Source organism: Ceratotherium simum, chromosome 20, assembly GCF_057802395.1.
Source record: "Ceratotherium simum simum isolate JZ-2026a chromosome 20, ASM5780239v1, whole genome shotgun sequence".
Lineage (NCBI taxonomy): Eukaryota > Metazoa > Chordata > Mammalia > Perissodactyla > Rhinocerotidae > Ceratotherium > Ceratotherium simum.
In genome coordinates, this window is record NC_141919.1 from 55,564,489 (window position 1) to 55,591,937 (window position 27,449).

The window sequence follows — 27,449 nt, forward strand, 5'->3', positions numbered from 1 at the left end:
TGACAAAACGAACACAATGAAAACACGCCATGTCGTGACACCTGGCTGCGCACCTGCCCGCTCTGCTGTCCCAGGAGAGCAGGGGTCCGAGGCCACCGCATGCGCCAGGGTGTGTCCGCCTGAGCTGGGCAAAGGCACCAAGTGGTGGGAGCTGGGTGGGCGGCCCCCACGCACGTCCCCTAACCGTGCCTGCAGGCCGGGCAGCTGTGGGGAGGCGGGAAGCCCATGGCGCTCTGCTTTCTTCAGCCAGTTGGACGGGAGTTGAGTCTCAGGGGCTGGCATTCTGTCTTGACAAACATGACGTTTAGGGACTCATATGACAAGGGCAAGGTCACAGCAGCATATGGGGACATCAGTGGTGACACAACCCAGGTGCTGCTGTCCCTCCCCACACTCATCACTGGAGGAAACGCTAAATTGCAGAGATTAATGAAAACAAAGACGCAAACCCCCATCGGATGCGTGGGGCCCCGACGTCTATGCCCGACCCCGGCCGGCGTGAGCCCCTCCCTGCCGGCCAGGCTGTGTTCTCACCACCACGTGTTTCCCTGTAAGGCCGCTTGACGTTTCCCACTTTCACACTGTGCGCTGGACCCCCCACCCTGGGGGTGCAGCCCTGTGAGGGCCAGTGCGCCTGGCCTGCCACCCACCGTAGCCAAGCTCTCAGGTGCACGTGGACTCTGGAGGAGGGGCCGTATCGGGCCGCCGTGGATGCCCGCGGTGCCTGGGGGTGGGTGACAAGCCTCCAAGTGACATGCAGCAGCAAGCCCGAGGAGCGGTGAATGAACGGAGAGCTGTGCGCACAGGCCCAAGTCTGTACGGGCTGAGGGCCGTCACTGGAGATGGACACCCTGCCCGGCCTCCCGGGGTCTGACCTCCAGGGCCCCACAGAGAATGGGGCTGCCCTGGGAGTGACGAGGAGAACCCCTGAACACGGGAGCCAGGCCACCACGATCCATGGCCTCGGCTGCTTCTCTAATAGGAGGGACCTTGTCACCTGTCTGACCCGTCCCATGCCATCCTCACCTGAGGACCCTGAGCCAACAGGTGCACCAAAAGGTGCCGTGTGAAACACAACCGTTCACCACCACACCCAGGACCCCCACGAAGGGCGCCCCAGACTCGTCCCCGCCGTGGCCCGGGGCTCCTCCGCACCGCACTCGGCACCGCACCCGTTCACCACCGACTCAGCACCTGCCTGTCTGGGGCCACTGGCAAGGAGAGTTTGAAAAACCAAAGTCCTTTCTCCCCTAAAATATTTTTTATTCTTGCATTATATTTGTGTTTCCAATTGTGAATAAAAAATGTTTAGAAAGTGGTTACAAAACAGCATGAACCAGACATGAGGCGCGGGCTCGGCTTCTCCGAGAGACGACACGGGGCCTGGCGTCGGGGTCTGGTCCGCCTGCCTGGGCTCAGTCGGGCTTCTCACTCTCAGAATCTAGAAAACAAAACCGCCACAGCTCATTACAGGCCCGATGCGGTCACACGAGGCCCTGCTCTCCAGGAAGGTGGACCGGAGACACCAGAGCGCTCACGCTCCTCGCGGGCTGGGTGGCCTGACCGCGGCCACGCACTGCGCAGACTGAGTGGCTCCCACAACCCGACAGGGCCGCCCGGCACCTGCGCTCCCGCGGCGTCGGACCGAGCTGCCTCTGGTTCCTCGGGCAACCGGGAGAGAAGCAGCAACCCCAAGGTGCCCGGCCTGGGCCCAGGGCCAGCGCTGAGATGAGGTGCCCAACGGGGCCGGGGGCCCCTCCCTCCAAGAGCAGTGGGACCAAGCCAGACCGCATCTCGGCGGGAACGCGGGATGAGCAGGCGGGGCAGGAGGCGCTGCCACACCCAATGTGGGCACTTGCAGGGGCGCAGGCCGCTGAGCACAAGGCCATCAAGGGTGGGCCAGCTGGGCACACGTGCTGCGCCCCAGTGGGGCCTCCCCAAACCTGCACCTGCCCCAGGCCCTGCGCCTACAGGACACAGAGCCCGTCATGTGACTCCGGGGCGGGTAGCCCGGCCCCAAGTCCTCCTCTCACAAGCCTGTGAGCTGACGCTGATCCAGGACAGGGGACAGAGGAGCCTTGCCTCCCCCCAGCTCTGTCCATGTGAGTCATGCAAACCCGGCTTTCTGTGAGACAGCCCACATGGATGGGGTCAGAGACGCCCCTTAGTTTGCCACGGGACTCATGCCCTCCATACAGCAGACCCTGCTGCATGTCTAAATGTAGTTCAAGTTCAGCGTGATCAAAAGCCGAGTGAACAGGCCGACTCAGGCCTGGAGCCAGCAGAGCTGGGTCCTTGGGCCCAGGCCACACCCAGCGGGTGCCGTGTGTAGAGGACAGGGGCCCCACCCAACACTCTACTCTCGTCCCCCAAGCTGGGTTGGCTCAGCATCCACCACACCTGGCTCTAGCCAGGGAGACGGCACCCGCCACTCGGCGCCCACGCCCATCTCAGCCACCCTAGCCTCCTGGGCGAGGTGTCGACGGTGAGCACGGAGCTGTGGTGAAGCTACGCCCAGGACAGGGCAGCACTGCCTGCCCGGGCTATCCGCTCCTGTCCTCCCTATGAGGCTGGCCCGTTAGGCTTTTACGTGGACAGAGGGTAAGAAAAAGATGTTGTTCCACACTGTTTTCGAGCAAAAATGTTTATTTTTCTCCTTCATATTTACAGTCTCTTGGGGTTCTGTGCCACTGACCATCTGTGTATAAAGCTGGGACCCCAATCCTATGTCCGGTGCAGCAGGGGGGCGGGGGGGGCTGCCTCAGGACCAGGCACACGTGATCCTCAACAAGGGACCCAGGGCCACGTCACAGAGGACAGAAATCTCTTACTACAGCATGTGCCCTGGCAGAAGATTCTGCCTAGTCGCCTGGAAAACTCAATTCTAAGTGAATTGATGGAATAATAGATTTAAACCAAAATAATTTAGCCACTCCTAGTGAGGTCCCAAAGTACAGCAGGACCATAAAGTCACGGCTGGGTGGCCCAACCGGCCCCCTCCCAGCAGGAGGTGGAAGCATCTTGGCCAGTGAGGAGCGGGGCCCTCAGCTCCCTCTGGGGGTGTCTGGTGCCCTCGGGGATGAGCCCCACTGAAAGCCCCAGGAGAGGAACCCTCCCGCCCCGGCAGGGTGGCCTTGGTGCCTGGAGAGCAGTCAGGGCTGGAGGTGGACGGAGCATCCTGGGAGCACTCAGCAGAGCAAGGCCCAGGCGGACACAGGCCTCAGTGCAAATAACGGAGAAGGAAGGCAGGCCGGCACGAGGGTCAGCGGGATCGCCCAGCAGAAGGGGCTGCGCTATCTCTGCAGGGTGGGCAGCCTACCTGCGCTCCTGCACCCAAACACTCACTTCCCTCCCTACACTCACAGCAGCCCAGCCGGCTTTGGGTCCTGAGGGCGTGTCTGCTCACCTAGCACTTTCCAGCAGGTTCTGCACAGCCAAACACAGCGGCTGACATTCCTTACTGGGAGACCACCTACCACTAGCAATGCACCGCCCAGTAACCACACATCCTAGGGTGTGTGTCCATCTCTCTGCTCTCAGCGCCCCCAGAAGCCCAGAGAGACCTCATTTTATGAGTACAAAGCAGAGTTCCCTAGCATTTGCAACGCATCAATATTCAAGATGGATAATTCAATTTTTTTTCAAAAAGGCATTTACAATAGAAAACTAAAGATCAGACTTTAGCTTCAGATTTGTAAACCACTCATCTTTCTGCAACTTAAAATGGGAAACTACGATATCAACGCACAAGCCGATCACAAATGAAATACACCTTTTCCAATATATGATTGTTTTGTAACATCTCTTTCCATCAGGGAACGGAAAAGCTGGAATTCAAGGCACTGTACTTCTGCAGGATGATCACAATGTTCTAACCACCAATTCAAGCACGGGAGGAGGTGCAGAGACTGAGAGTAGACCAGGGGACTAGGAGGGGACAGCGTCTGCAGCAATAAAGGAAGCGAGGATGCTGCCCACACCGGCTCCCACACCTGTGGGCAGGCGGGGCAGGACGCGGAGGCCCAACCACCACCCGGCTCCTCTAGGCTGTTCAGTTCAGGCGTTCCATCTGCTAAGTGGCTGGACAGAAAGCTACGTGATCCGCAGCCTGGGGCCGGGCTCACTGACTGAAGGCGGCTGCAAGGACACAGGAAGCATGGCGCCCGCTGTGCCCATGCCTGGCCCCCAGGCGGGGTTCCAGCTGCCCACGTGGGCTGCCCAGGGTGCCCAGGACACTGGAGTCGGGAGCAGGCTTCTGTACTGGCCCAGAGGCAGTGCACAGGGTGGGGCTGGGAGGCCGGAGAGAGCAGTACCTGGCATGGGCACAGGCAGGACCGAGGCGGCTCCAGGAATGACCGTGGTGGGCAGAGGGCCAGGCGCTGGGGCCAGACATGGCGTCCCCACTGCTGTTCGAGGCGTGCTCATCTACAAGACAAGAAGAGGAGGGCACACGTGGCTGTAACCAGCTGGCCTCCCCACTGGCTCCAGGGATCCCCACAGTGTCTCCCTCCTCGGGAGAGTGTCCTAGGACCTCCATGGGCGCCTTCCAATGGCTGACACCAGAGTGACAGCATGGGGCCAGGAAGCAGCCACCCTCCCTGCCTCATTCCCCACAGCTTCAGCCCGGCCACCTCTGGACCGCACACTATGGCTGTCCATGGGCCACGGAGTTCGGAGCAGACCCCGCAGGGTCGGACCCCTGGAGGCACAGTGAACACCCCCCACCCCCACTCAAAGGCCTCCTGCTTGACTGGTCAGACCCATGGCAGGAGGCGCTGTGCGGGGGCGTGCACCAGGCAGGGGCGTGTGCCCAGAGCCCACAGGCAATGGCCGGGCAGCCCCTGTGCTCTCCACACCCAGAGGACAACAGCACAAGGACAGGGAATAGAGCTGCGATGGCTGGTGAGACCAGTGTGGCCATGATGCAGTAACCTGATGAGGCTACTGCGAGGGAGGAGACGACAGACAGGCAGCCTCCAAACCCTCTCACCAGGCAACTGTAAAAAAGGTCACACGTCAAACCAAGCAGGGTTTCCCAGAATGCAATGCTGCTGCCCCAGCGGGCACCACTGCAGTCCCCGCAGCCACACCCCAAGGGAGAGTCCACATGGTGCCCTCCACAGACGCAGCAGGGCATCTGGGCAACTCTACTCCTTCATGGAGGCACAGCAGCCGAGGCCAGAGGGCACCTCCTCCATGTATGGGGGCCCCTCCAGACCCACAGCCAGCCCTGGGCCAGAGTGAGATACCAAATGCACTTCCCCAAGCTCCCCGCTCCTAGTCAACACGCATGGGAAGTCCCCGCCAACGCAAGAAAAGGAACGACAAGCACAGAGGGGAAAGGAAAAGGAAAACCATCCTCTTCTGCAGACGATAAGACTGTGTATGCAGAAAACCCAAAGGAACAGACAAACCAATTTCTAGCACTAATAAGCAAATGTAGCAAAACTGCAGACTACAAGGTACGGAAATTAATCATATTTCTATATACGAGAAACATACAACTGGAAAACGAACTTTAAAAACAATACAATTTACAACTGCATTCCAAAACATCAACTACCTAGGGATAAATTTAGTGAAGGATGTGTAACACCTTTACACTGAAAACTACAGAACTTTGCTGAGAGAAAATAAAAAAGACATGAGTAAAGAGAGATGTCATGTTTATAGGAAGACTCAATACTGTCAACACGTCACATCTTACCCAGTTGATCAACAGACTCAATACAAGCCCAACCAAAATCCCCTAAGGCCATTTTGTTGAAATTAACAGGCTGTCTCTAAAATGTAGATGGAAATATTAAGGACCTAGAAATCTTGTTCAACTAGAATGTACTCAACGCCACCGAACTGTATACTTAAAAATGGTCAAGATGGTAAACTTTGTTATAAGTATTTTACCACAATAAAAAAATTGGAATAAAAGAGTGAAGTTCTGACACATGCCACCATGTGGATGAACTTGAAAAACATTATGCTGAGTGAAATAAGCCAGACACAAAAGGGAAAATACTGTGTGATTCCACTCATATGACGTCCCTGGAGTAGCCGAATTCATACAGAATAGAAAGCAGAAGGGTGGTTCCGGGGCTGGATAAGCAGAGTGACCAGAAGGGGGACTGGCAAATTATTTCTTAATGAGTAGTTTGTGTGTGGGATGATGAAAATATTCTAGAAATGGACAGTGGTGAAGGCTGCACATTGTGAATATAATTAATGCTACTGAATTATATGTGTAAAAATGACTAAAATGGTAAATTTTGTTATACAGATTTACCACAATAAAAAGAATAGTAAACCAAACAAACAAAACCTTAGCAAGAATCCCAGCCATCTGAACAACAGGCTTAGCAGAGCTGGCCGCCAGGCACAGCCCAGCACAGGTCCTACAGCCAACCTGGTGGCGTCCAGAGGGCAGCAGAGCCCAGCCTGCCCAGGGCTCAGGGCGCAGACCCCGTGGGGCCGTGGGGCCATGTTAAGGACTCTCAACTCTGTTCCAGAATAAGGGAGAGTGGACTTCAGGAGTCAGACTGATGGAGGTGTGGCTGTCAGGACGGTGCTGTGGGCATCCAGAAGTAAATGGCGGGTTCAGACTGGGAGTGTGGCCTGAGAGGGAAGGAAAGAGGTGGCCTCAAACACTGTCAGAGCGGCAACCAAGACAGACGACTTGAGCCAAAAAGCCAGTCCCAGCAAATTTTAAAGAACTGAAAACACATAAAGTTTGTTCTCTTATCACAGTGCAACTAGGCTAAAAAAAAAGTAATAAAAATATCATGAGGAAATTAATAACTCTATTACTTCAAATCACAGTGGAAATTACAAACTATTTTTAACTGAAGGTTAAAGAAAATGCTACATATCAAAACCTTGGGGATGCAGCTAAAACCACTAGAGGGAGCGTCACAGCCTGAAGGCCGAAAGGATAAAAGGAAGGCTGGAAATCCATGAGCCGCACACCTCAAGAAACTTTCTAGAACAAAACATTAACCTAGACATAGAAGGAAAGAAATAATGAAAGGAATAATTTAATGAAACACAACAAAGAATATCATCAAAGCCCAAAGGAGTTCTCTGAAGAGGCGGTAAATGTATAAACCCCCAAGGAGGCCGTGTGAGGGGAGAGAGAGCACGCGAGAGAGCACGCGAGCGAGCACGCTCTCGGAAATCACCGATATCGGGGATGGAAAACAAGACATCGCCGCAAACCCTGCCAAATGGGAAAAGAGAAGGTCTTATGAACAACTTTATGTCAATTAACTTGAAAACTTAGATAAATTTAGAGATGTACCAATTGCCAGAAAAGCAGAGTTTAACAGAGAGAAGAAACAGAAAATCCAATCACACTAAAACTAGAAAAGGAACTGAATCCGTAAGGAAAACCTTCCCCTTGGGATGCAGAGACGAATGTGTGATAAACACGGCAAACCGTCAATCCCAGCGTCAGGGTGGCGGGTACCCGAGAGGTCACCGCAGAACTTTCAACTCTTCTGTATGTGTGAAGTTTTTTTAAAAAAAAGGTCATAGAGGAACCTTTTCACACTGAAAAAAAGAACTCTGGCCCAGACGGCTTCACCAGTGAACTCTGTCAGGAATAACACAATCTTTCACAAACTCCTCCGGAAGATTGAAAAAGGAGCACTCCTCCTGCGAGCGGGTCTGGAGCGGCAGTCCCAGTACAGGAGCACACTGGGCGACAACACCCCAGACGACAGCTCCTCGCCTGGCCCCTCGCGAGGCCCCTCCGGGTGCCTGGGAGCTAAAGCCCAATGAGGGTGTCCCCAGGTGTGGCGTGCAGGGCCCCCCACTCCGCCAGCCTGGGGTCAGAGGGAGGACAGGGGCGTGGCCTGCCGGGATGAGGCCGCATCCTCTGGCTCTGGGCCAGTTCCACCTAGACCCCGAGCTGGGGGCTGTTCTGCCGGATCCGGGGTCGCAGCCCCACTCCTGCCCATCCCCCCAACCCCCTGACTCCGCTGCACCCTACTTACAGCCCGGGCCTCGCCAGGGGCCGGGGGCCGGCCTGCCGTGGCCTCCATGTCATGCAGCTTCTGTGTCTGCTTCAGCTGGTTGAGCGACGGCTTCAGCTGCGTGGTGCCCGCCGTCTTGCTCGTCCACTCGTCCACCAGCTTGTGCAGGTCGTCCGTGAAGGTGCCTTTCTTATTGTTGCTGTTGTTCACCTGCGTCTGGATGTGCAGGGCCGGCTGGGGGCCTGGCTCGGGGCCTGGGACCAGGCTGCTGGTGGAGGACCCTGGGGAGGCACACACAGGCCAGGGTTGGTGACACTGCATGCCAGCCCTGCGGCCGGCTGCAGTCATTCTTACAATGGTCTCGCTTAAGCTGGGCAACACCTTGCCTCAGGAGATGGTCTGCACTTGTGGGCCCCTGTGCCAGTTTCAGACACGGTGGAGCACTCCCAGGGGCCGAGGGGGACTGGGCTGTGCCAGGTGGCCATCACCCATCTCATCAGCCAGGCCAGGGGACAGGAGCCCAGCAGCCGGCAGCCTTACTCAGCACCCACTCTGTGCTCACCCTGCCCGTGATCACCAGACTCCTGCGTAAGAGCTCAGGAAACTCCTTGCGCAGCCGGACACAGACGGGGGCGAGTTCCTCTGGCCTCTGCACTCGCGGCTCTAACAAGGACTCAGAGGAGATGCGGCAATGCTTTGAGCAGAACGCTCAGCACACAGCAGCTGCCCCATCTTCCAGCAAAGGGGAAATGCTGGCCACAGCTGGATAGCTGGCATTCCCACGAATGTTAAGGGCCGGGTGGTTTGGGATTTAAGACAGAAACTGCACCTCTCCTCCTCAGAGCATGTGGGGAAGGTACTAATAAAGGGCAGAAACACCTTGAGCCTTCCAACGTGGGTCCCCCAGCCGTCGGTGGGGCTGATGCCTGCGGCAGGGGAGCTGGGAGGCCGGGCGGCCCGGGAAGGCCTGGGGGCCACAGCTCACGTGGAGCTGGATGACCATGAGCACACCTGGCCACTTCACTGAAGATTTTTTTAAATGACCAAAACAGGACTTTTAAATTTTTTTTAATTGTCCCCTCTCTCCCCCGCAACACCTAATTTCTGGCTAGCAATTTTGAATAAGCCAATTTTGGCATTTTCTGCATTAAAAAAATAACCTAACGACCATCTCTTCAAACAAGCTGTTGCAAAAATGTAGTCTACTTTAGTGGCTAGCAATGAAAAAGCACAGACACAGTTAAACATTAGTGATGAGAGTTCACACACACAGAGCTATTTCTACATGAATGTTTCAGCCAGAAAAGAAAATGGGGGAGGAAAAAAACAGGCACGAGATGAGAGCGGTGGGCGGCCCAGGTAGATTGATACCCATTTCGTCCCGGCATCTCTCCTCTGGGGGGCACTCATCTTTAGCACTTCAGGGAAATACTCATTCCTACGGTTTTGGAAAAGGAGCCAATTAACGACTGGCAACGTGTGGCCGTTCCGGGGAAGGAGCGCCTGCTAACGTGAACTGGCGGGAACAGAACTCTAGGAGCCACGCAGACGCAAGGGGCGCCCGCAGGCAGCTGTCCCGCCTGGAGGAGGCGGAGGGGTGCTCGCGGAGGGTGGGCGAGGAGCAGGCCCAGGCCCGCACGCCCTCGCCACCCTCGGCTCCTGGCCCGGCCGCGGAAATCCTGCTGTGCACTAGCCACAATAAAGCCCATGCGATGGAGAGCGGACAAGGGGGAAAAAACCCGATAATTACGACTGCTGTGCTCTTTGCCTAGACAGAGACGCTTCAAGGCAGACCCTGCAAGGGAAGAAGAAACGACACAAGACCACAGGGTTAGGCAGGACAGCACACACAGGGACAGGCCACCACATCTAAGCAAGTCATCAGTGTGCGAGGAGAGCAAAGGCCAGCAGTTCAGAGAAGGGGCCGGCCGCCGGGGCTAATGGGCGGCCCGCGTCAGTGTGCGGGTTCACGCGAGCTTCGCCGAGGCGGAGGTGCCGGCCAAGCCCTAAGCTTCAGATAGAAGTGTGAGTGTTTTAGAAGCATATTCCAAAAAAAACAGAAGAAAAACAAAACAAAACGAACAAAAAGCAAGTGCACTGCTTTGCTCCAAACATGAGCTGGGCGCCCCCTGGAGGCGGGAACCCACTGAGTCGGCCAGGGGCTCTGCGGGCCAGGCCCGTGGGGGGTTTTCCAAGTGCAAAAAGATACATTGTTTTGTAGTTTTGAGGCCAATCCTGGATCCTGGATGCTGCCCTGGCCAGGCCAGCATGGGCGTCAAAGGGGAAACACGGGGGCCTGTCTCCAGAGGTGGGGACAGGGCCAAGCCCGATTCTCTGCAACGGCTGCTTCGGCTGGTATTGTGTCCACCGGGGCACTGAGAGGCCTCCTTGTCACCGGGCCACCACCGAGAGCTGCTGGACCCTGCGCTCCCCAGAGGCTGGCTGTGCTCGACAGATGGGCAGTCCGCTGACTTTAGTGTCTCCATGAACTGACAATCAGGGCTCACCTGGAGGGCAGAGGGGCTGCCGCACCCAGCTTATCCTGTGGCCTTCCAGGGAGCCAGGCAGGCAGAGGTGGGACAGGCGAGGACAGCTCAGGCGTCCCCAAGGTCACTCAGCAAAGCCACGCCAGCATGGAGGGTCTGTCTGCAGTCCCACCCACAGCCCGTTGCCCGGAGCACGGCTCCCTGCACACCCCACGCTCCCTGGAGGGCGCCCACCACAGCGCCACGCCTGGCCCTCTCACAGTTGAAGGCAGGACACCGCCTGCTGCGTTTAGGGACAGGGCAAAGGTCAGCCCAGGCTCCTTGGGGAAAAGCTGTGTGCACTGGACTTGGAAACCTAGCTCAAATTGAGTTGTTCTTATTTTAATTCATCCTGTGAGTTCTGAGGCCGACCTAGGGAAAGGGAGGTGCTGTTCTGCTGGGGTCTCTAATGTGCAAAAAAACCCGGAAGGGCTGAGCAGAAGCAGTCCAGACCACCTGACTCTTGGTGGGAGCCTTGAAGGGCCTTTGCTGGTCTGTGTTCCCAGCTGGTGGAACCTGACTGGGAGCACAGGGCCCCCGGGGGGCTCCACGGGGCGCAGGGAGGAGGGTATGGTGGGGCACCAATTTCCCTGTCTGGTCCCTGTGGTTGCAGTGCCCCCTGAGCTGCAGCAGCCCCACGGGGACCACCCGAGGACATGGACTAACCACCCTGCCAGGTCCCTGCGGCCAACGGCAGCAGGTTCTTTCAGAAGGCCGCCTGTGCCCACCTGGCAGCTCCGTGTGTGGCAGAGCTCCACGTTCAGGGCCAATTCCTGTCATCCTGGCAGGAAGGGGAACACGCTGGCCACCACGGCCAGCTGCCTGCTCAGAACCGCCAGAGGGAGCCTGGGCCTGCAATCAAGCCCCAGTCAGACGTCACGGGAACACAGGGTCGGGGCCATCAGCCACCAGGACACTGTGCTCGGAGCCGGAGAGCAACACTGGCCCACTGAGCCCGCCATGCCCTCCTCAGATACAGACCCATGGTGACAGGAGCACGGATGGCTCCTGGCCCTCAGGGCAGCCCTTTAAGCACAAACCAACCGGATTTGGGCCCCTCCACACCAAGGTCACGCCATCCGGCTCGGTACAGAGCTGTAGCTGAGCGGCCACCACGCGGCTGGTGACCAGCCCTCACTCACACCGGAGCCCCGTCCATTTCCAGGCGGCCCCTTGAGTCTACTCCTCCACGTCTGTGCCCTGGCCTGGGTGCTGCCCTGGACGCCCACCACACAGACAGTGTCCGATGGACAAGCCTGCAGCCAGCCCACTCACCCTGCTCCGTGCTGGTGTACACACCCCCAGGTCCTGCCCACAGAGTCACTAGGCTACCAGGCAGCAACACAAGCGTGTGGGGGCCACAAAGGACCAACATGGCGCAGGATGGTTTAAGCCAGCCCCGCGCCGGGTTTCCCGTGGAGAGGGGAGGCCTCTCCTGCAGGTCTTCCATCCGTGGCCAAGGCCCTGGGAAGAGCGGGCTTGCAGGCCCCAGAACTACTCAGAGAAGCTGCTACGTGGGTGGGGGCTGGGGGTGGGGAGACACGCAGCCTCACCCAGCTGCTGGGAACACCCTGTTCTTCCCAGATTGGGGAAAGGCAGCATGCAGACCGACCTAGCGTCTCGTCCCTGTGCGGCACGTGTCTGCAGAAGCCCCCACAGAGCAACGGCCGCCTGCCCTCACGGCCAGGCCAGGGGTCTCGGGCAGTGCCCAGGCCTGCATGCTGTGAGACCCCTACCCCGCTCGTCCCCACATTCACTGTCACGGAAACACAGGCTGCCCTGGTGCGGACAGCATGGCACTTGCTGCCATCGAGACCCGTCTGGCTGCCTTCTAATCCGAGGGTATGTGATGAGACAGAGTGCCTGAGCCAAGGCTGGGCCCTGCGCCATCACTTGCTGCTCATCCCGGGGTTCAAACACTGACGCAGCTCACAAGGACCTGGGGGGCGGCAGCCTCAGTGCGATCAGCCGGGCGCCTCCCTGCCTCTCCCGTGACGAGAGTTTTTATCTGACACAGCATTTGATACTTGGTTCCGGCCCGGAGAAGAAGTGGTCGTATAGCACCAAAATGCCATCCAAGGTGTCTCTGTACAGAGCCCCCAAGTTCTCAAGCTGAGAAAAGCACCAAAACTTGTCCATAAAGCACAAACTAGGAAGCGGGAGGCATCTCAGCTCTGCCCTGAGGGGACTTCACCCTGAGCTTCGCCGGGCCCGGAAGCAGAGAGGCCTGGCCCAGGGGGGCTCCTCCCTGGGGGTCCTCCTGGCCCCAGGGCCCTTTCCCACACCCAGAGCAGCAGGTCCCCACAGGGAGGGACGAGGACTCTCCAGGGTGAGGGCCTGGGGGCTGCAGGGGGGCATGGAGTCCCAGAGACAGACTTGCTGCAGCGTGGACGCCAGGCCCACTGCCGATGGACGCGAGCAGACCCCACGGCCCTGTGAGCACAGAGAGGCCGGGAAGGCTATTGGCAGCTGCCTCCGGTCAGGGAGGGTCAATGGATCTGACGACGGCTTCTGACCAACCAGACACCAGGATGCGACGGCTTGTGCAACCTAACTGCACCCTCCTGACTCCCGGAATATGGTCCCTGAGCCTCCCCGAACCCTCCACGGGCCGAGGGAGGGGCCTGTAGGATGGGCGGCGGCCGCAGGGTCTGCCCTGCCGTGAGGTCCAGCCCTTCCCCAGGGGCCTGCTCAACTGCTGTTCTAAAGGCAAGCCTGTCCAGATGCTGTCCGTCCTGGGCCTGGCAGCCTCTCCCACATGGGGTCACCTCCCAGGCCCCCACAGCTGCCTGCGGCTCTACCCTTGGCGGCCCCCCACCCCCATCTCCGACCTCATCCTCACTGAGCCTCAGGGGAGCCAGACCCTCTTTCTGTCCTTCAAAACTTAACACGGATTTTATTTTCCTGGAGCTTTGTCTCCTGTTCCGTTCAAGGCAGCAACTTCTCTAGGCTCCATCTCTGCTCTGGCTGGGCCAGGTGCCCCCACACCCCACAGCCACAGCCAAACTCCAGCTCCCTCTGCCCCTCGCAGCGGATCTGGATCCAGATCTGTATGCTGCAAGGTATTCCCATCCTTGGTCCGCTCTGCTCACGCAGCCTCTGCCCAAAGTCCCCCAGCCTCTCGGCCCTTGGGGGGGCTGTGAGCAGCTCTGAATTTCCCTCCAGCCTTTCACACATCATGCTCAGTCTCCTCTCAGACCTCCCACCTCCCCAGTCACCCAGGACCCAGCAGACACAGCTCCAGGAGGGGCCCCCTGAGGGCTGCAGAACCCAGGAACATGGGATGGGAGGCGGTGTCCCGGCACGTCCGCCGCATTAGAGCAGCAGGGGAGCTGGACTGGGTCTTCACATCCCCCCATCCTCGCTGTGGGCGAGAGGGTCCCCAGGCAGGAACCCGCCGTGCTCTCCCGACCAGCAACCTCAAAGTGCGTGGGGGTCTCGTCGTGGCGGAAAAGACTAGGAACACAGCCAAGGCCTGTGAGGGGCCCTGTATGTGAAGGCAAGCAGCATCTCATCGGTCACAGCATCGGAGGAAACAAGGCCCACCAGGCTGGCACGCGCCACCGCCTAAAACCAACCCGCCAGGGCCAGGTCCCCTGTCTGCAGCCCAGCCGTGCCTCACACACTCCTCTCCCCCCGGCCACCAGGACAGAAGTAAAACCTAAACCCTTTGTCCCTGCTGTGCCTGAGTTTTTTCTATGTTGGAACAATAATTAACAGTGTAACAAGTGAAGACCCTTAAAAAAAAAGCAGAACCACGTGGGTGCCAAGACAGAGCCGTGAGGACCGCAGAGGCGCCTGCGGTGCTGCTCACTCCCTCATTTTTACCCCAAGTGCCCGGGGGACCCACTGGCTCCGACCTGCTCCCCAGGCCTGGCCAGCCGCCTCCTGGCAGCACCGCAGTCACCCATCTGAGCTAAGACACCCAGAGACCCAGGCACCCCTACATCATGGCTTCCCGCACAGAAGTCTCGCGAGGGTGTGTGCACAAGGGCAGAAGAGGGCCCGTGAGTGACGGGTGCGGCAGGCAGGGAGCCAGAGGCACACAGACCCCCACCCCCCGCCACCCAACTCAGCAACTGACCAGCAGCCCGACGACACCTGACTGAAACAGGCACCTGTCAGTGGACGAGGAGCACGGGCATTTCTACCTGGTCCTGAGCCCCCAACTGTCCTGGCTGGGGGAGGATGATGTGGGCCCTCTGATGGGCTGGACACCTGCTGTGGACGTGGCCTCGGGTCCCGACAAACACAATGTATCTTTATTGTACCAGCAAAAAGCCACGTGCCCTAAGCCTGCATGTCCAATCCAATTGGTAAAGAGCTTAATTTTTCTGTTAAAAAACAAAAATCTAAAAACCTCACAGCTTTTAATTCATTTGCCAATTGAGCTGAGGGATAAGAGCAATTCTGGACGGCCCTGAGGAGGCGCACCATTCCTAGGCCGAGTCCTTGGTCCTAGGAGGGCGTTCAGGGAATCCAAGGACAACGGGGGTGAGTTTGGTTTAGCAGAGCTTTGAGGAACTGCGTAACTGACTTCATCTCTGAGGTCCACGAGATGAGAGGGAAATACACCGAGTAAAGTGCTCCAGCCAGAGAGAAGGCCAGGAGGGGCGGCCCGCAGAGCCGCAGCGGGAGGCTGGGAGTCCCATCTCTCGGCGTTGGAGAGATTCTCGAGGTGACCAGGGTGGAGAGGGGTTGGCGTCCTGGCTGGAGCACGTTCTCTCGGCATTTCCACATGCAGGGAGCCGGGCGGTGGGTTAACAGGACTGAATGTTGTGATACGGCCCTTGTACAGAAGTTACACCCTCCAGTGACCTTCTAGAACTGTCTCGGCTTGCTACACGCATGTCTTCCGAGTCCAGACACGTGTGAAACACACCATGCGTCTAGAGAAGGCCGAGGCTGTCTTTTTGTTGTCGCTGGAACTGGGGACAGCAGACGTGTATATTTGCCACAATCGCAACAGAAATAAAACTACGTCCAACATAAAAAAAAAAAAACAAACATTAAACAAACGAGTGACCAGAGAAATGCAGAGCGCCTTGGGAGTCTGGGGGCAGAGCACCAGAGGCTGGGAGTGGACAAGCCGCTGCACATGCTGGCGCCTGGGTACGAGCCGAGAGCATGCACCGGCGCTTTCTGGGCCAGAGGGTGGGCATGGATGGGGTTCTGTTTTCAGTATTCAATAGGTGACTTCAATGGGGCGGGGGAGGCAGCCCACACAGTATATGGAAGGTAATGAAGACAGGGAGGCAGGGGAGAAACCAAGGGCCAGGAGGTGATAAAATACAAAAGAACAAATACAGACAGATGGACACAGACACGGGTCCACTGAGGAATCGAGCGCGAGGTTTGCTACTAGACTTATAGGTCACTCTCTCAGACGTTGGGTGGTAAACCGTCCAGCCTGCAAATGAATATAGAGGGAAGAGAACAGAGAGACAGGCATCAAGTACAGTCTCTGGGATTCCTCCTACACACCACCAGCCACATTCGCCTTGCCACTTAGCATCCATGGCTCCACCTAGCCCAGCCCGGAGGACCACGGCCATGGACCACGTAACAGAAAGGAGGCACACTGGAGCGGAAGAGAAGCGGACCCCGGGAGAGCGTGCGGGGCGGGTGGGGGGATAGAGATGTTCTCTGGACAGAGGTGGTGGGGTGGAACACCTCATTGCACAGCTGCTGCATCCACGGCAGCGGTGACGAGCACGTCCTCCTCAAGGCCAAACTCCCAGCTCGAGAGCTGTGCCCTGATCCTCCCAGCTGGCCCCCCCAACAGAAGGACCTGTGTTCAGCGGGGAGCAGGGTGGGGCAGGGCGGGCCAGTGCCTGGGAACCGGCGCAGAGCGCACCGCAGCCACGTGTCTGACCTCGAGGTGGTCCCACGCCTTCCCAAAGGCTGGCTCTAGCAAAGCAGCCTCCCACTGAGCCACTCCCAGCAAGACTCTGTGGGGCGGGCCCTCCACTCCTCGTTCAAAGGCTACGACTACTGTTGTTTCTTTAAGAAGCTCTCAGCAGCCTTGGCCGCAGCTCAAGTCCCCTCTACGCCACTAGGCCCTACGCGGCTAGGCTAGCACATGCTCGGGGACAGCAAGCTGGGAGTCACCTGGGCCGTGCGCTCCGCCTCCATCACTGGCTAAGCCGGAGCAGATGTCCGCAGACAGGGAGGCCCGCACGGAGCAGGGCTGCTGAGTCTGAACTGCCTTCCCACTCGGGTCTGGAGCTGCCGTGGGCCCCGCCCCCGCGTGGGCAGGGTCCTTAGCAGGAGGGGCTCTGCCGCACTCTGACAAGTGACCTGGGGGGGAGAAGGGGGACAGGCACGATGAGGCGCGGCAGGACAGACTAGCCGGTGTGGGCACGCCGTCCTCCCTGCTCTTTGCTGGGTGACCTCGGGGAAGCTCAGCCCCCACAGGCAATGGGCACGTGGCTGGTCGCCCGTGTGGGGGTGGCAGGAAGATGAAGGAAAACGAGCGCAGTCTCCACCAATCACTAGTACGGGGCCAGGCATATGTGCAAAGGCGCCGAGTGGCCCAGGCTCCCCTGGAGATGCTCACCTGGGCCCAGTGGGGCCCGTGGACTTCCTCACTCTAACGAGCCCTAGGAACCGGCATGGAATTCCTGTAACTCTTGCAGTTTGTGGACGTGTACCTGTGGGTTATCCACAGCACTGAGAGAGAGGGCTGACGGTCACTCACCGCCAGCTGCCTGCCTGGCACACCTGGGGATTTCAGCTCACTGGTCCCCACCCCAGAGTGCGGGTACTCAGGGTCAGCGTGCGGCCTCAGTGCCGGGCATCTTGGTCAACACACCCAGGGGTCCTCAGCATTCTCCCCTTCCCACAAAGGCAGTTGCTCGACCCCTACTGTCAGCAGGTGACATATGCCTGAGACACCGGCCAGAGGAAGCAGCCCTGTCTCAGGCAGCGCTCTGCAGGGAGACGCAGCAGGGGGAGAGCAGCCCCCAGCTCTGGAGACCCTGAGCCTCCTCCCTCACACACTGCAGCCCATGGGCGGCCGGGGTCCCCTCACCTCCTGATGGAGCACCCCCTTTGGGGCTGAGGCCTGGCTCCAAGCACGCCTGCCCACTCAGAGTCCTTCCCTCTCGGCATGGGGGCAGAGGCCCTGGCCCTCAGTGGCCTGCAAAGGCTTCCCTGCTCCAGTGAAAGGAGATTCCAGAAGCCCTCTTCCAAGTCTGAGTGCCGCACCTGCATCGGGCCTTCCCTGCTCCCATCCCAGTGTGCGCCCCTGCCCCAGCCAGCCAGGAGGGCGACAGCCAACCTGTGCTGGAGGCCACGACCTTGAGCTGCTGCACCAGCGGGTTCAGCAACTTCCCCGCCTTCAGCTTGCTCTTGCTGGTCTTTCTCCGGCGGCCAGCTGGGGGCGCCGTGTGGAAGAGGCCCAGGTTGGGAGGCAGCGGCTTGCCCAGGCGGCGGTACAGGGCCTCGATCTCCTGCTTCTGCTGGCTCTGCAGCTCCGAGATCTCCTTCAGGTGCCTGCAGGAGGGGAAGGAAGAGGGAGGGCAGCTGGGCATCTGGTCGTTCCCAACACACGCAGCCCCTCCAGGAGAGCCTGCAGCAGGTAGGACGGGTGAGGAGTGGGCAGACAGGCTTGGAAGGGACACAGGGGCATTTAAATGTCACTTTCTGATTACATCTAAACCAAGTGGGCATCACTGGGGCCTCTGGCATGAACACATCCAAGGACACAGCAGTGCACGAAGGCCAGCCTAAGGAGATCCAGGTTTTCAAGTTTTCAGATATCCAAACTTGTAACACTGTTGCACATTTTTAGTGGTGGTGGGCGGCAGTGGGGGTTGGGGAGGGTGTGGACGACTTCACAAATTTATGTTCACAATACGAACCCTACACACAAACACAGGTGAAGAGAAAAATGATCAGTGCTCAGAATTGGGAGGCTGCCTCTGCTTATCAGGCAAGTAAGTGTTCTTTCCTCCACGTGAGGGAACCAAGAGCACAAGAGACGTCTCAGATGAGTGGACGCCCGCATGAGCACGTCTACAAGACACGTGTCATCAGCCAGGGGCCTGGGGCCCGGGCTCCAGGCCTCTCTGCCAGGGGGCTCTCAGGCTGATCCCCGCAAGCAACACCACCCCCATACAGAGCGGAGCTGAGGTCACATGGGTGGGAAGCTGCCACTAAGATGTGGGTGGGATCTCTGGCTGTGGTCAGGATCAGTTTCTAGAACAAGTCAGGGGAGGGCCAGGTGGTCCTCACTGGCCTCCCTGAGGGACACGCTGGCCAAGCCCCTGGCCACTCCCTTCGCCCGCTGCCCTGCCCTCCTGCAACTCACATGGTGCTGGGCCAGATGCCAGCCCCGCAGCTGTATCTGATGGGCCCCGGCCACCCCGGCCAGGGACTAGCCCTGCAGCCTCACCCTAGGCCCATCTCCCCCGCGAAGGGTTGGGAAACGTGTTTTTCATCGTTGGACATAAGAAAGCAAGTACAGATTTTACCTTTTTGATGGCTGCCAGATTGTTTTAGAAAAATGACTCTCTAAACAGTGTGAAAATTAATAAAGGGAAACTTCATTTAATGGAGTCAGAAGGCCAGAAGGGGGCGCTCCCACACAGTACCACTGGAGGTCCATTACAGGAAGATGGTCAATTACACACTCCAACAAGAAGAAGCCTGAGCAGGAAAGAATGGTCAACTACAGGCCCCAACAGGAAAGACGTGCATTGCCTCTCCTGGAGGAAATCCACCACTCCAGCAACTCAGCCAATGAGAACCTGTCCACTCTGAACTCTTGCTTTCCCCCAATGGACTTTCGTTCAAAACAACCCCTCCCAACTTCCTCCTTTTTCTCTACATAATAGCATTCCTCTCCTTTTCTTGCTGGATTTGCCTATGGTCCACCATGATATGCACATCCTGAATCGCAATTCTCTGGCTATTCCCGAATAAACTCATTCTGTGCGTAAAACAACTGGCTGATTTACTTTTTAAGTTGACATGTATGGTGTCAGAAGTAGAATCCAAAGGAGGTGATGCCCAAGAGACGATGACCCCCGGAACCAAGCGAGGTGCCTGCATTGAAGCCCTTGTGCTCTTTGCTTCTGTGAGTTGCCATCTGCTTTCAGTTTGGTGAGTCTCCTCTTGGATTCTGAGCTCCGCTCCCTTTGTGTTCTGAGCTCTCAGACTTTATTCGGGATCTAGAGAGGCTTGTCCTCTGAGGGAGGGACTTTGTCCTCCGAGTTCAAGGCTCTGGCCTTGGGTTCAAGGCATCATCCTCGGCGAGTACTCAGTTGTTTTCTGAAGGCAGCACAGTTCCTTTTGGGGCTCAGGCTTGCTGACAATCCAGGAGTTTTTCTTTGATTTTCAGATTCTTTTTGGAATCAGGGCTAGAAATCCAGCAACTTTTCTTTTGTTTTTAGATTCCTTTGGGGATAGGGCTAGGAATTGAGCAACTTTCTTGTGTTTTCAGAGGAAATTTCAGAAATGGGATCCCAGTCGTCTAAATGTTCTGAGGGCAGCCCTCCTTCAGGGACCCTGGCCTGGTTTATGTTTAAGAACTCTTGGCCCCCTACATGCACATTTTTAACTAAGTGGGCCAAACTGACCGAGAGTAGACAAGAATTACAATGGCCACTATGGGGAACTTTTGATCCACCCAAACTCAGTTTTCTTAAAACCAAATTGGATTGGAAGACCGTGGCTCTAAAATTAAGCAAAATGAACGATATGTTTATTTCAGTTTACACCTGGAGTCTTCCAAACGTGCACAAAATTCTAAAATCACCTCATTACAAGATGGTGTATCTAAATTAGCCAAAACAACTAAAAAACTGAGGGAAGACAAAATGGCTTCTGAGGCCTCTCTTTCCCTTCCCCTGTTTTCTTTGTCTTATGCTCAGGCCCCACCTCCAGTGCCATCTTCTTTCTTCCCTTCTGCACTGCCTCCACCTCCTCTATTCCCTCAGTTTCCCCATTCTAATTCTCTCACCAAACTTCCGGGGCTCCAAGGAACTACAGGGACCCTTCCCAATCAGAGAAACAACTCCTCAGATAGGGCATGCAACCCCACTGCTGTAAAGCAGCCCCTGCCTCGGGGTACTAAAATGGTTAAAACAGTGGGACTCTCTAATGACCTCAAGAAGTTCCTACCTCTGAACCTCTTCCCTTTTGTTTAGGCCCTTTGAGAGAAACCCACCCTTTCTCCTTAGTTCCTCTGCCTCCTATTCATTTATTAGCCCTAGACTTTCTAGAAAAGTATCATGTTGGAATTTATTTCTCCCAAAAGGGGCAATAATTCTAGAATTTGATAGCAGCAGTGACAGCAATAACCAAAATAGCCAGCTGGAGAAATTAAATGACCCTACAACATCTTCTATTTGTTCTATCACTGATGCTGTTAGCTCAGCTCATCAGCCCACCTCCCTGTGGCAAAATCCACAGCTGACACCGACAGAATCCACAGAGCACCCCATGTTGAAGTTCAAACAGATCCTTCAAAACCTCTCCCAGAAAGGAAGCCCTTCAGTGTGAATCTTTTATCTCTTGTGTAAAGAGTTCCAGGGAGATTCCGTAGGCTTTTGGTAAGGGCACACAACTTGTTCTTCAATGTATTCTCATCTTATTTCTGAATCAACAATTTCTAGTGATTTTATTAAATTCTGAGAAAGTACTTTACTTTTCTGTGAGCCTACTGAATTTCTGTTAGAGTCCAAAGAGGAAGCATTATTTTCAGAAGGTCTACATTTGTTACTTACAACAGTAGCACTTGAATGCTGATTCCCACTTGACACATCATCCCCAACTGCTATTTTCAGTGTCTCGACATTCTTTGATCCAACATGTAGATGATTTGCTTCTCTGCTCCTTTCCCAAAACTCTTCTACTAACCCCTTTTCCTTTATCTGAAATCCCCTTTTTCTCTAGTGCTTCTCTGGCCATCTGAGCAAGTAACCCTAACTTAGTCCATCTGCCAGAAACACAATTTGGATCCAACTATTCCTTTGAACTTTGTACATAAGACATGGTTGAAATTTTTAAAACAAAAGCTATCAGGTATCTGTGTCTATCTATATTTTACGTATGTCCATGATATTTTTCTACCTCTGGGTGGTAATGCCAAAATTAATTTGTAAAAGAGTGCTATTTAATTGGCTTAAGGAAAAGTAAGTGCTTATATTAATTAAATATTCCTAAAAATTCTCAGAAATATAATAGAAACTAATCTTTTTAGGTTCATGTGATCTGGTAAAATATTGAAAATTAAAGCTATTTTAAGTTTGTTGGTTTAATTGAAACAGTTGTGTCTTTAGAGTTATCAACATTAAATATAATACTTTTATTCTACATGGTTTTATTGGTCAAATAAGTTCATATTATCTCTGTTGCACAATTTTTCAACAAGAAAATTTGCTTGAGATGATGGCTAACTTTGTCTAACATCTCATGAAGTTTCTGTGAATAATCTAAACATAATTTTTGGGAACAAATTATTTAGATAGATGAAAATAGGATAAAAGTTTTTAGGTGCAATAATTATGTTTTATGGTATGTGTGATTAAAAATAACATCCCCAAATCTTTTCAGTATCTTCAAACTTTAGAATTTTTGCTAAGTTAAATTAAATGATAGAATTTCATTGAAAATCTGGATCATTTTCCAAACAACATAAAATAGTAAAACATTAATTACTGAACAGAGGTCTATCTACTTTGGGCTTCCTATTGTAGAAAAACTGAAGATAAATTTGAGCCTTTTAGTAACCATGTCTTGTTCCACGTTGAAAGATGGCACTATTGAAAAGGGTACATGCTTCTAGAAATTATAAAATGTATAAATTTACTAGTCCACAATTGCTTAGTTCTTACTTTTCACTAGGAATCAAGGATCCTAAGAGTTAAGAATTCTAATTAACATATGTGATTAAAGCTATTAGATGCAAATAAAGTAGGATGTGTGTTTTAGTTAGAAAAAATATGAGGTATGCAGATAAATTCGTTGAAAAGAAAAAGAGGGGGTGACATCAGCATCAAGGTAGAGTGAGCTGTTCCCTTAGTCTCTCTCCCCTAAGTTAAACCTGGGGAAGGAACTGGACTTACAACTATATGAAGAAACTAGAACTCCTATTTACATCAATGCAAAAAGACCTCCTCCAAACAATATAATAGTAAAGCTGGCAAAAGTCAATGACAAAGAAAAAATATTAAGGGCACCAAGGCAGCAGAGAATAATCTACAAAGGAACCCCTATCAGGCTTTCAGCAGATTTCTCAGCAGAAACCTTATAGGCAAGGAAAGATTATAATGATATATTCAAAATACTGAAAGATAAAAACTTTCAGCCAAGAATACTCTATCCAGTGAAACTATCCTTCAGATATGATGGAGAAATAAAAGCTTTCCCAGATAAACAAAAGCTGAGGGAGTTCATTGCCACTAGACCTCCCTTACAAGAAATGATCAAGGATGCCTACATACCTGAAACAAAAAGGCAAAGGTTTACAAAGCCTTGAGCAAGGAGACAAATAGACAGAAAAAATCAGAAAATTGCAAATCTCTATCAGAACAGGTTAGCAAATCTGCTTAATTACAACATAAAAGATAAAGGGAAGGAAAGCATCAAAAATAACTATAAACACTTCATTTTAATCACAAACTCAAAACACAAAACAGAATAATTTGTGACAACAATAACTTAGAAGGAGAAGAGGAAAGGGATGGAACCAGCTTAGGCTAATGGAGATAAGAGGATACCAGAAAATGGATTATCTTCTCTACAAGATCTTTTATACAAACCTCATGGTGATCACTAAACAAAAAATTAGAGCAGAGACACAAATCATAAATAAAGAGAAAACCATCACAGAAAACCACTAAACTAAAATTGCAGTCAGAAATACAAGGGAAAAGAAACAAGAGAAATATAGAACAACCAGAAAACAAGAGATAAAATGGTAGTATTAAGCCCTCATATATCAATAATCACCCTAAATGTAAATGGATTGAATTCTCCAATCAAAAGACAGAGTGGCTGGATGGATTAAAAAACAAGACCTAGGGGCTGGCCTGTGGCATAGTGGTTAAGTTCATGCACTCTGCTTCAGAGGCCCAGGGTTCACGAATTCAGATTCCAGGCATGGACCTACACACCACTCATCAAGCCATGCTGCGGCAGCGTCCCACATACAAAATAGAGGAAGACTGGCACAGAGGTTGGCTCAGGGACAATCTTCCTCAAGAAAAAAGAAGATTGGCAACAGATCTTAGTTCAGGGCCAATCTTCCTCACCAAAAAAAACCCAAAAAACAAAAAACCCCACACACAAAAAGACCCAAAAATATGCTGTCTCCAGGAAACACATCTCAGCTCTAAACACAGGCTCAGAGTGAAGGAATGGAAGGTGATACTCCAAGCAAATGGTAAGCAAAAGAAAGCAGGCGTTGCCATACTTATATCAGACAAAGCAGACTTCAAGATAAAAAAGGCAGTAAGAGATAAACAGGAGCAGTATATAATGATAAAAGGGACATTCCACCAAGAGAACATAGCACTTATGAATATGTATGCACCTAAAACAGGAGTACCAAAGTATATAAAGCAACTATTAACAGACTTAAAGGGAGAAATTAACAGCAACATAATAAGAGTAGGGGACTCAACACCCCACTTACATCAATGGATAGATCAGCCAGACAGAAAGTCAACAAGGAAATAGTGGACTTAAATGAAACAGTAGACCAGATGGACTTAATAGATATATATAGAACATTGCATCCAAAAACAGCAGAGTACATATTCTTCTCAAGTGCACATGGAACATTCTCAAAGACAGACCATATGTTGGGAAACAAGGCAAGCCTCAATAAATTTAAGAAGACTGAAATCATATCAAGCATCTTTTCTAACCACAATGCTATGAAATGAGAAATCAACTAGAAAAAACAGCTGGGAAAGTCACAAATATGTGGAGACTAAATAACATACTACTCATCAACAAATGGATCAATGAAGAAATCAAAGGAGAAATAAAAAAAATCTGGAGACAAATTAAAATGAAAATAGATCATACCAATTCTTACGGGATGCAGCAAAAGCAGTTCTAGGAGGGAAATTCATAGCAATACAGGCCCACCTTAACAAACAAGAAAAATCTCAAATAAGTAATCTTAAACTACACCTAACAGAACTAGAAAAAGAAGAATAAACAAAGCCCAAAGTCAGGAAGGAGGAAAATAACAAAAATTAGAGCAGAAATAAATGAAATAGAGACCAAAGAAACAGAAAGGATCAATGATACTAAGAGCTGGTTCTTTGAGAAGGTAAACAAAATTGACAAACCCTTAGCCAGACTCACTAAGAAAATAAGAGAGAAGGCTCAAACAAATAAAATTAGAAATGAAAGAAGAGAAATTACAACAGATACCACAGAAATATAATGGATTATAAAAGAATACTATGAAAAACTATATGCCAACAAATTGGATAACCTAGGAGAAATGGATAAATTCTTAGACTCATACAATCTCCCAAAACTGAATCAAGAAGAAATACAAAATCTGAATAGTCACAAGTAAAGAGATTGAAACAGTAATCAAAAACCTCCCAAAAAACAAAAGTCCAGGACCAGATGGCTTCTCTGTAGAATTCTACCAAACATTCAAAGATTTACTACCTATCCTTCTCAAACTATCCCCAAAAAACTGAAGAAGATGGAATGCTTCCTAACTCATTCTATGAGGCCAACATCACCCTGATCCCAAAACCAGACAAGGACAACACAAAGAAAGAAAATTACCAGCCAATATCACTGATGAATGTAGATGCAAAAATCCTCAACAAAATATTGGCAAACCGAATACAGCAATACATTAAAAGGATCATACACCATGATCAAGTGGGATTTATACCAGGGACACAAGGCAACACAAGTTCAACATCTGCAAATCAATCAATGTGGTACACCTCATTAACAAAACGAGGAATAAACATCACATGATCATCTCAATAGATGCAGAGAAGGCATTTCAAGATCCAACATCCATTTATGATAAAAACTTTCAATAAAATCGGTATAGAGGGAAAGTACCTCAACATAATAAAGGCCATATATGACAAACCCACAGCCAACATCATACTCAATGGTGAAAAACTGAAAGCCATCCCTGTGAGAAAAGAAACAAGACAAGGGGGCCCTCTCTCACCACTCCTATTCAACACAGTACTGGAGGTTTTGGCCAGAGCAATTAGGCTAGAAAAAGAAATAAAAGTTATTCAAATTGGAAAGGAAGAAGTGAAACTCCTACTGTTTGTGGATGACATGATCCTATATATAGAAAACCCTAAAGAAAGAATCCACTGGAAAACTATTAGAAATAATCAACAACTACAGCAAAGTTGCAGGGTACAAAATCAACTTACAAAATCAGTTGCATTTCTATACACTAATAACGAACTAGCAGAAAGAGAACTCAAGAATACAATCCCATTTACAATCGCAACAAAAAGAATAAAATATCTAGGAATAAATTTAACCAAGGAGCTGAAAGACCTATACACTGAAAACTATAAGCCATTATTGAAAGAAACAGAAAGTGATATAAAGAAATGGATGATATTCCATGCTCATGGATTGGAAGAATAAACATAGTTAAAATGTCCATATTACCTAAAGCAATCTACAGATTCAATGCAATCCCAATCAGAATCCCAATGACATTCTTCATGGAAATAGAACAAAGAATCCTAAAATTTATACGGAACAACAAAAGACCCCAAATAGGTAAAGCAATCCTGAGAAGAAAGAACAAAGCTGGAGGCATCACAATCCCTGACTTCAAAATATAATACAAAGCTACAGCAATCAAAACAGCACGGTACTAGCAGAAAAACAGACACATGGGGGCTGGCCCCGTGGCTTAGCGGTTAAGTGCTCGCACTCCGCTACTGGCGGCCCGGGTTCGGATCCCAGGCACGCACCGACGCGCCGCTTCTCCGGCCATGCTGAGGCCGCGTCCCACGTGCAGCAGCTGGAAGGATGTGCAGCTGTGGCATGCAACTATCTACTGGGGCTTTGGGGGATAAATAAAAATTAAAAAAAAAAAACAGACACATGGATCAACGGAACAGAACTGAAGGCCCAGAGATAAAACCACACATCTACGGACAGCTAATCTTCAACAAAGGAACCAAGAACATACAATGCAGAAAGGAAAATCTCTTCAATACATGGTGCTGGGAAAACTGGACAGCCAAATGCAAAAGAATGAAAATAGACAAATATCTTACACCATACACAAAAATTAACTCAAAATGGAAGGTAAGACGTGACACCATAAAACTCCTTGAAGAAAATATAGGCAGTACACTCTTTGGAATCAGTTTCAGCACCATCTTTTCGAATACCATGTCTACTCAAGCAAGGGAAACAAAAGAAAAAATAAACAAATAGGACTGCACTGGACTAAAGGGCTTCTGCAAGGCAAAGGAAACCAGAAACAAAATGAAAAGACAACCCACCAGCTGGGAGAAAATATTTGCAAATCATATATCCGACAAGGGGTTAATTCGCAAAATATATAAAGAACTCATACAACTCAACAACAAAAAAACAAACAACCTGATCAAAAAATGGGCAGAGGATATGAACAGGCATTTCTCCAAAGAAGATATACAGATGGCCAACAGGCACATGAAAAGATGTTCAACATCACTAATTATTAGGGAAAAGCAAACCAAAACTACAATAAGATATCATCTTACACCTATCAGAATGTCTAAAATTACCAAAACAAAAAATAACCAACGTTGCAGAGGATGTGGAGAAAGGGGAACCCTCATACACTGCTGGTGGGAATGCAAACTGATGTAGTCACTATGGAAAACAGTATGGAGATTTCTCAAAAAATTAAAAATAGAAATACCATATGACCCAGCTATCCCACTACTGGGTGTTTATCCAAAGAACTTGAAATCAACAATTCAAA

At 52.2% G+C, this 27,449-nt stretch overlaps 1 protein-coding gene across 6 annotated transcripts in view; it reads right to left on the bottom strand.

Moving 5' to 3' along the window:
* Nucleotides 1-1,247: 1,247 nt before the first annotated feature.
* The window catches only part of WNK2 (WNK lysine deficient protein kinase 2), a 117,984-nt gene continuing 91,782 nt past the window's right edge, over nucleotides 1,248-27,449 (bottom strand). For 2 of the 6 annotated variants that reach the window (XM_087444808.1, XM_087444804.1), the window contains exons 24-28: nucleotides 17,775-17,989; nucleotides 16,604-16,792; nucleotides 15,804-15,902; nucleotides 7,989-8,248; nucleotides 2,603-4,425 (exon numbers count right to left, since the gene is read on the bottom strand). In XM_087444808.1, the coding sequence (XP_087300934.1) occupies nucleotides 4,093-4,425; nucleotides 7,989-8,248; nucleotides 15,804-15,902; nucleotides 16,604-16,792; nucleotides 17,775-17,989 (1,096 nt within the window). In that variant the 3' untranslated portion in view covers nucleotides 2,603-4,092. Of the gene's footprint in view, nucleotides 1,442-2,601; nucleotides 4,426-7,988; nucleotides 8,249-15,803; nucleotides 15,903-16,603; nucleotides 16,793-17,774; nucleotides 17,990-27,449 lie in introns of those variants that run through there. The other 4 variants (XM_087444810.1, XM_087444807.1, XM_087444809.1 and 1 more) reach the window with 4 other exon arrangements.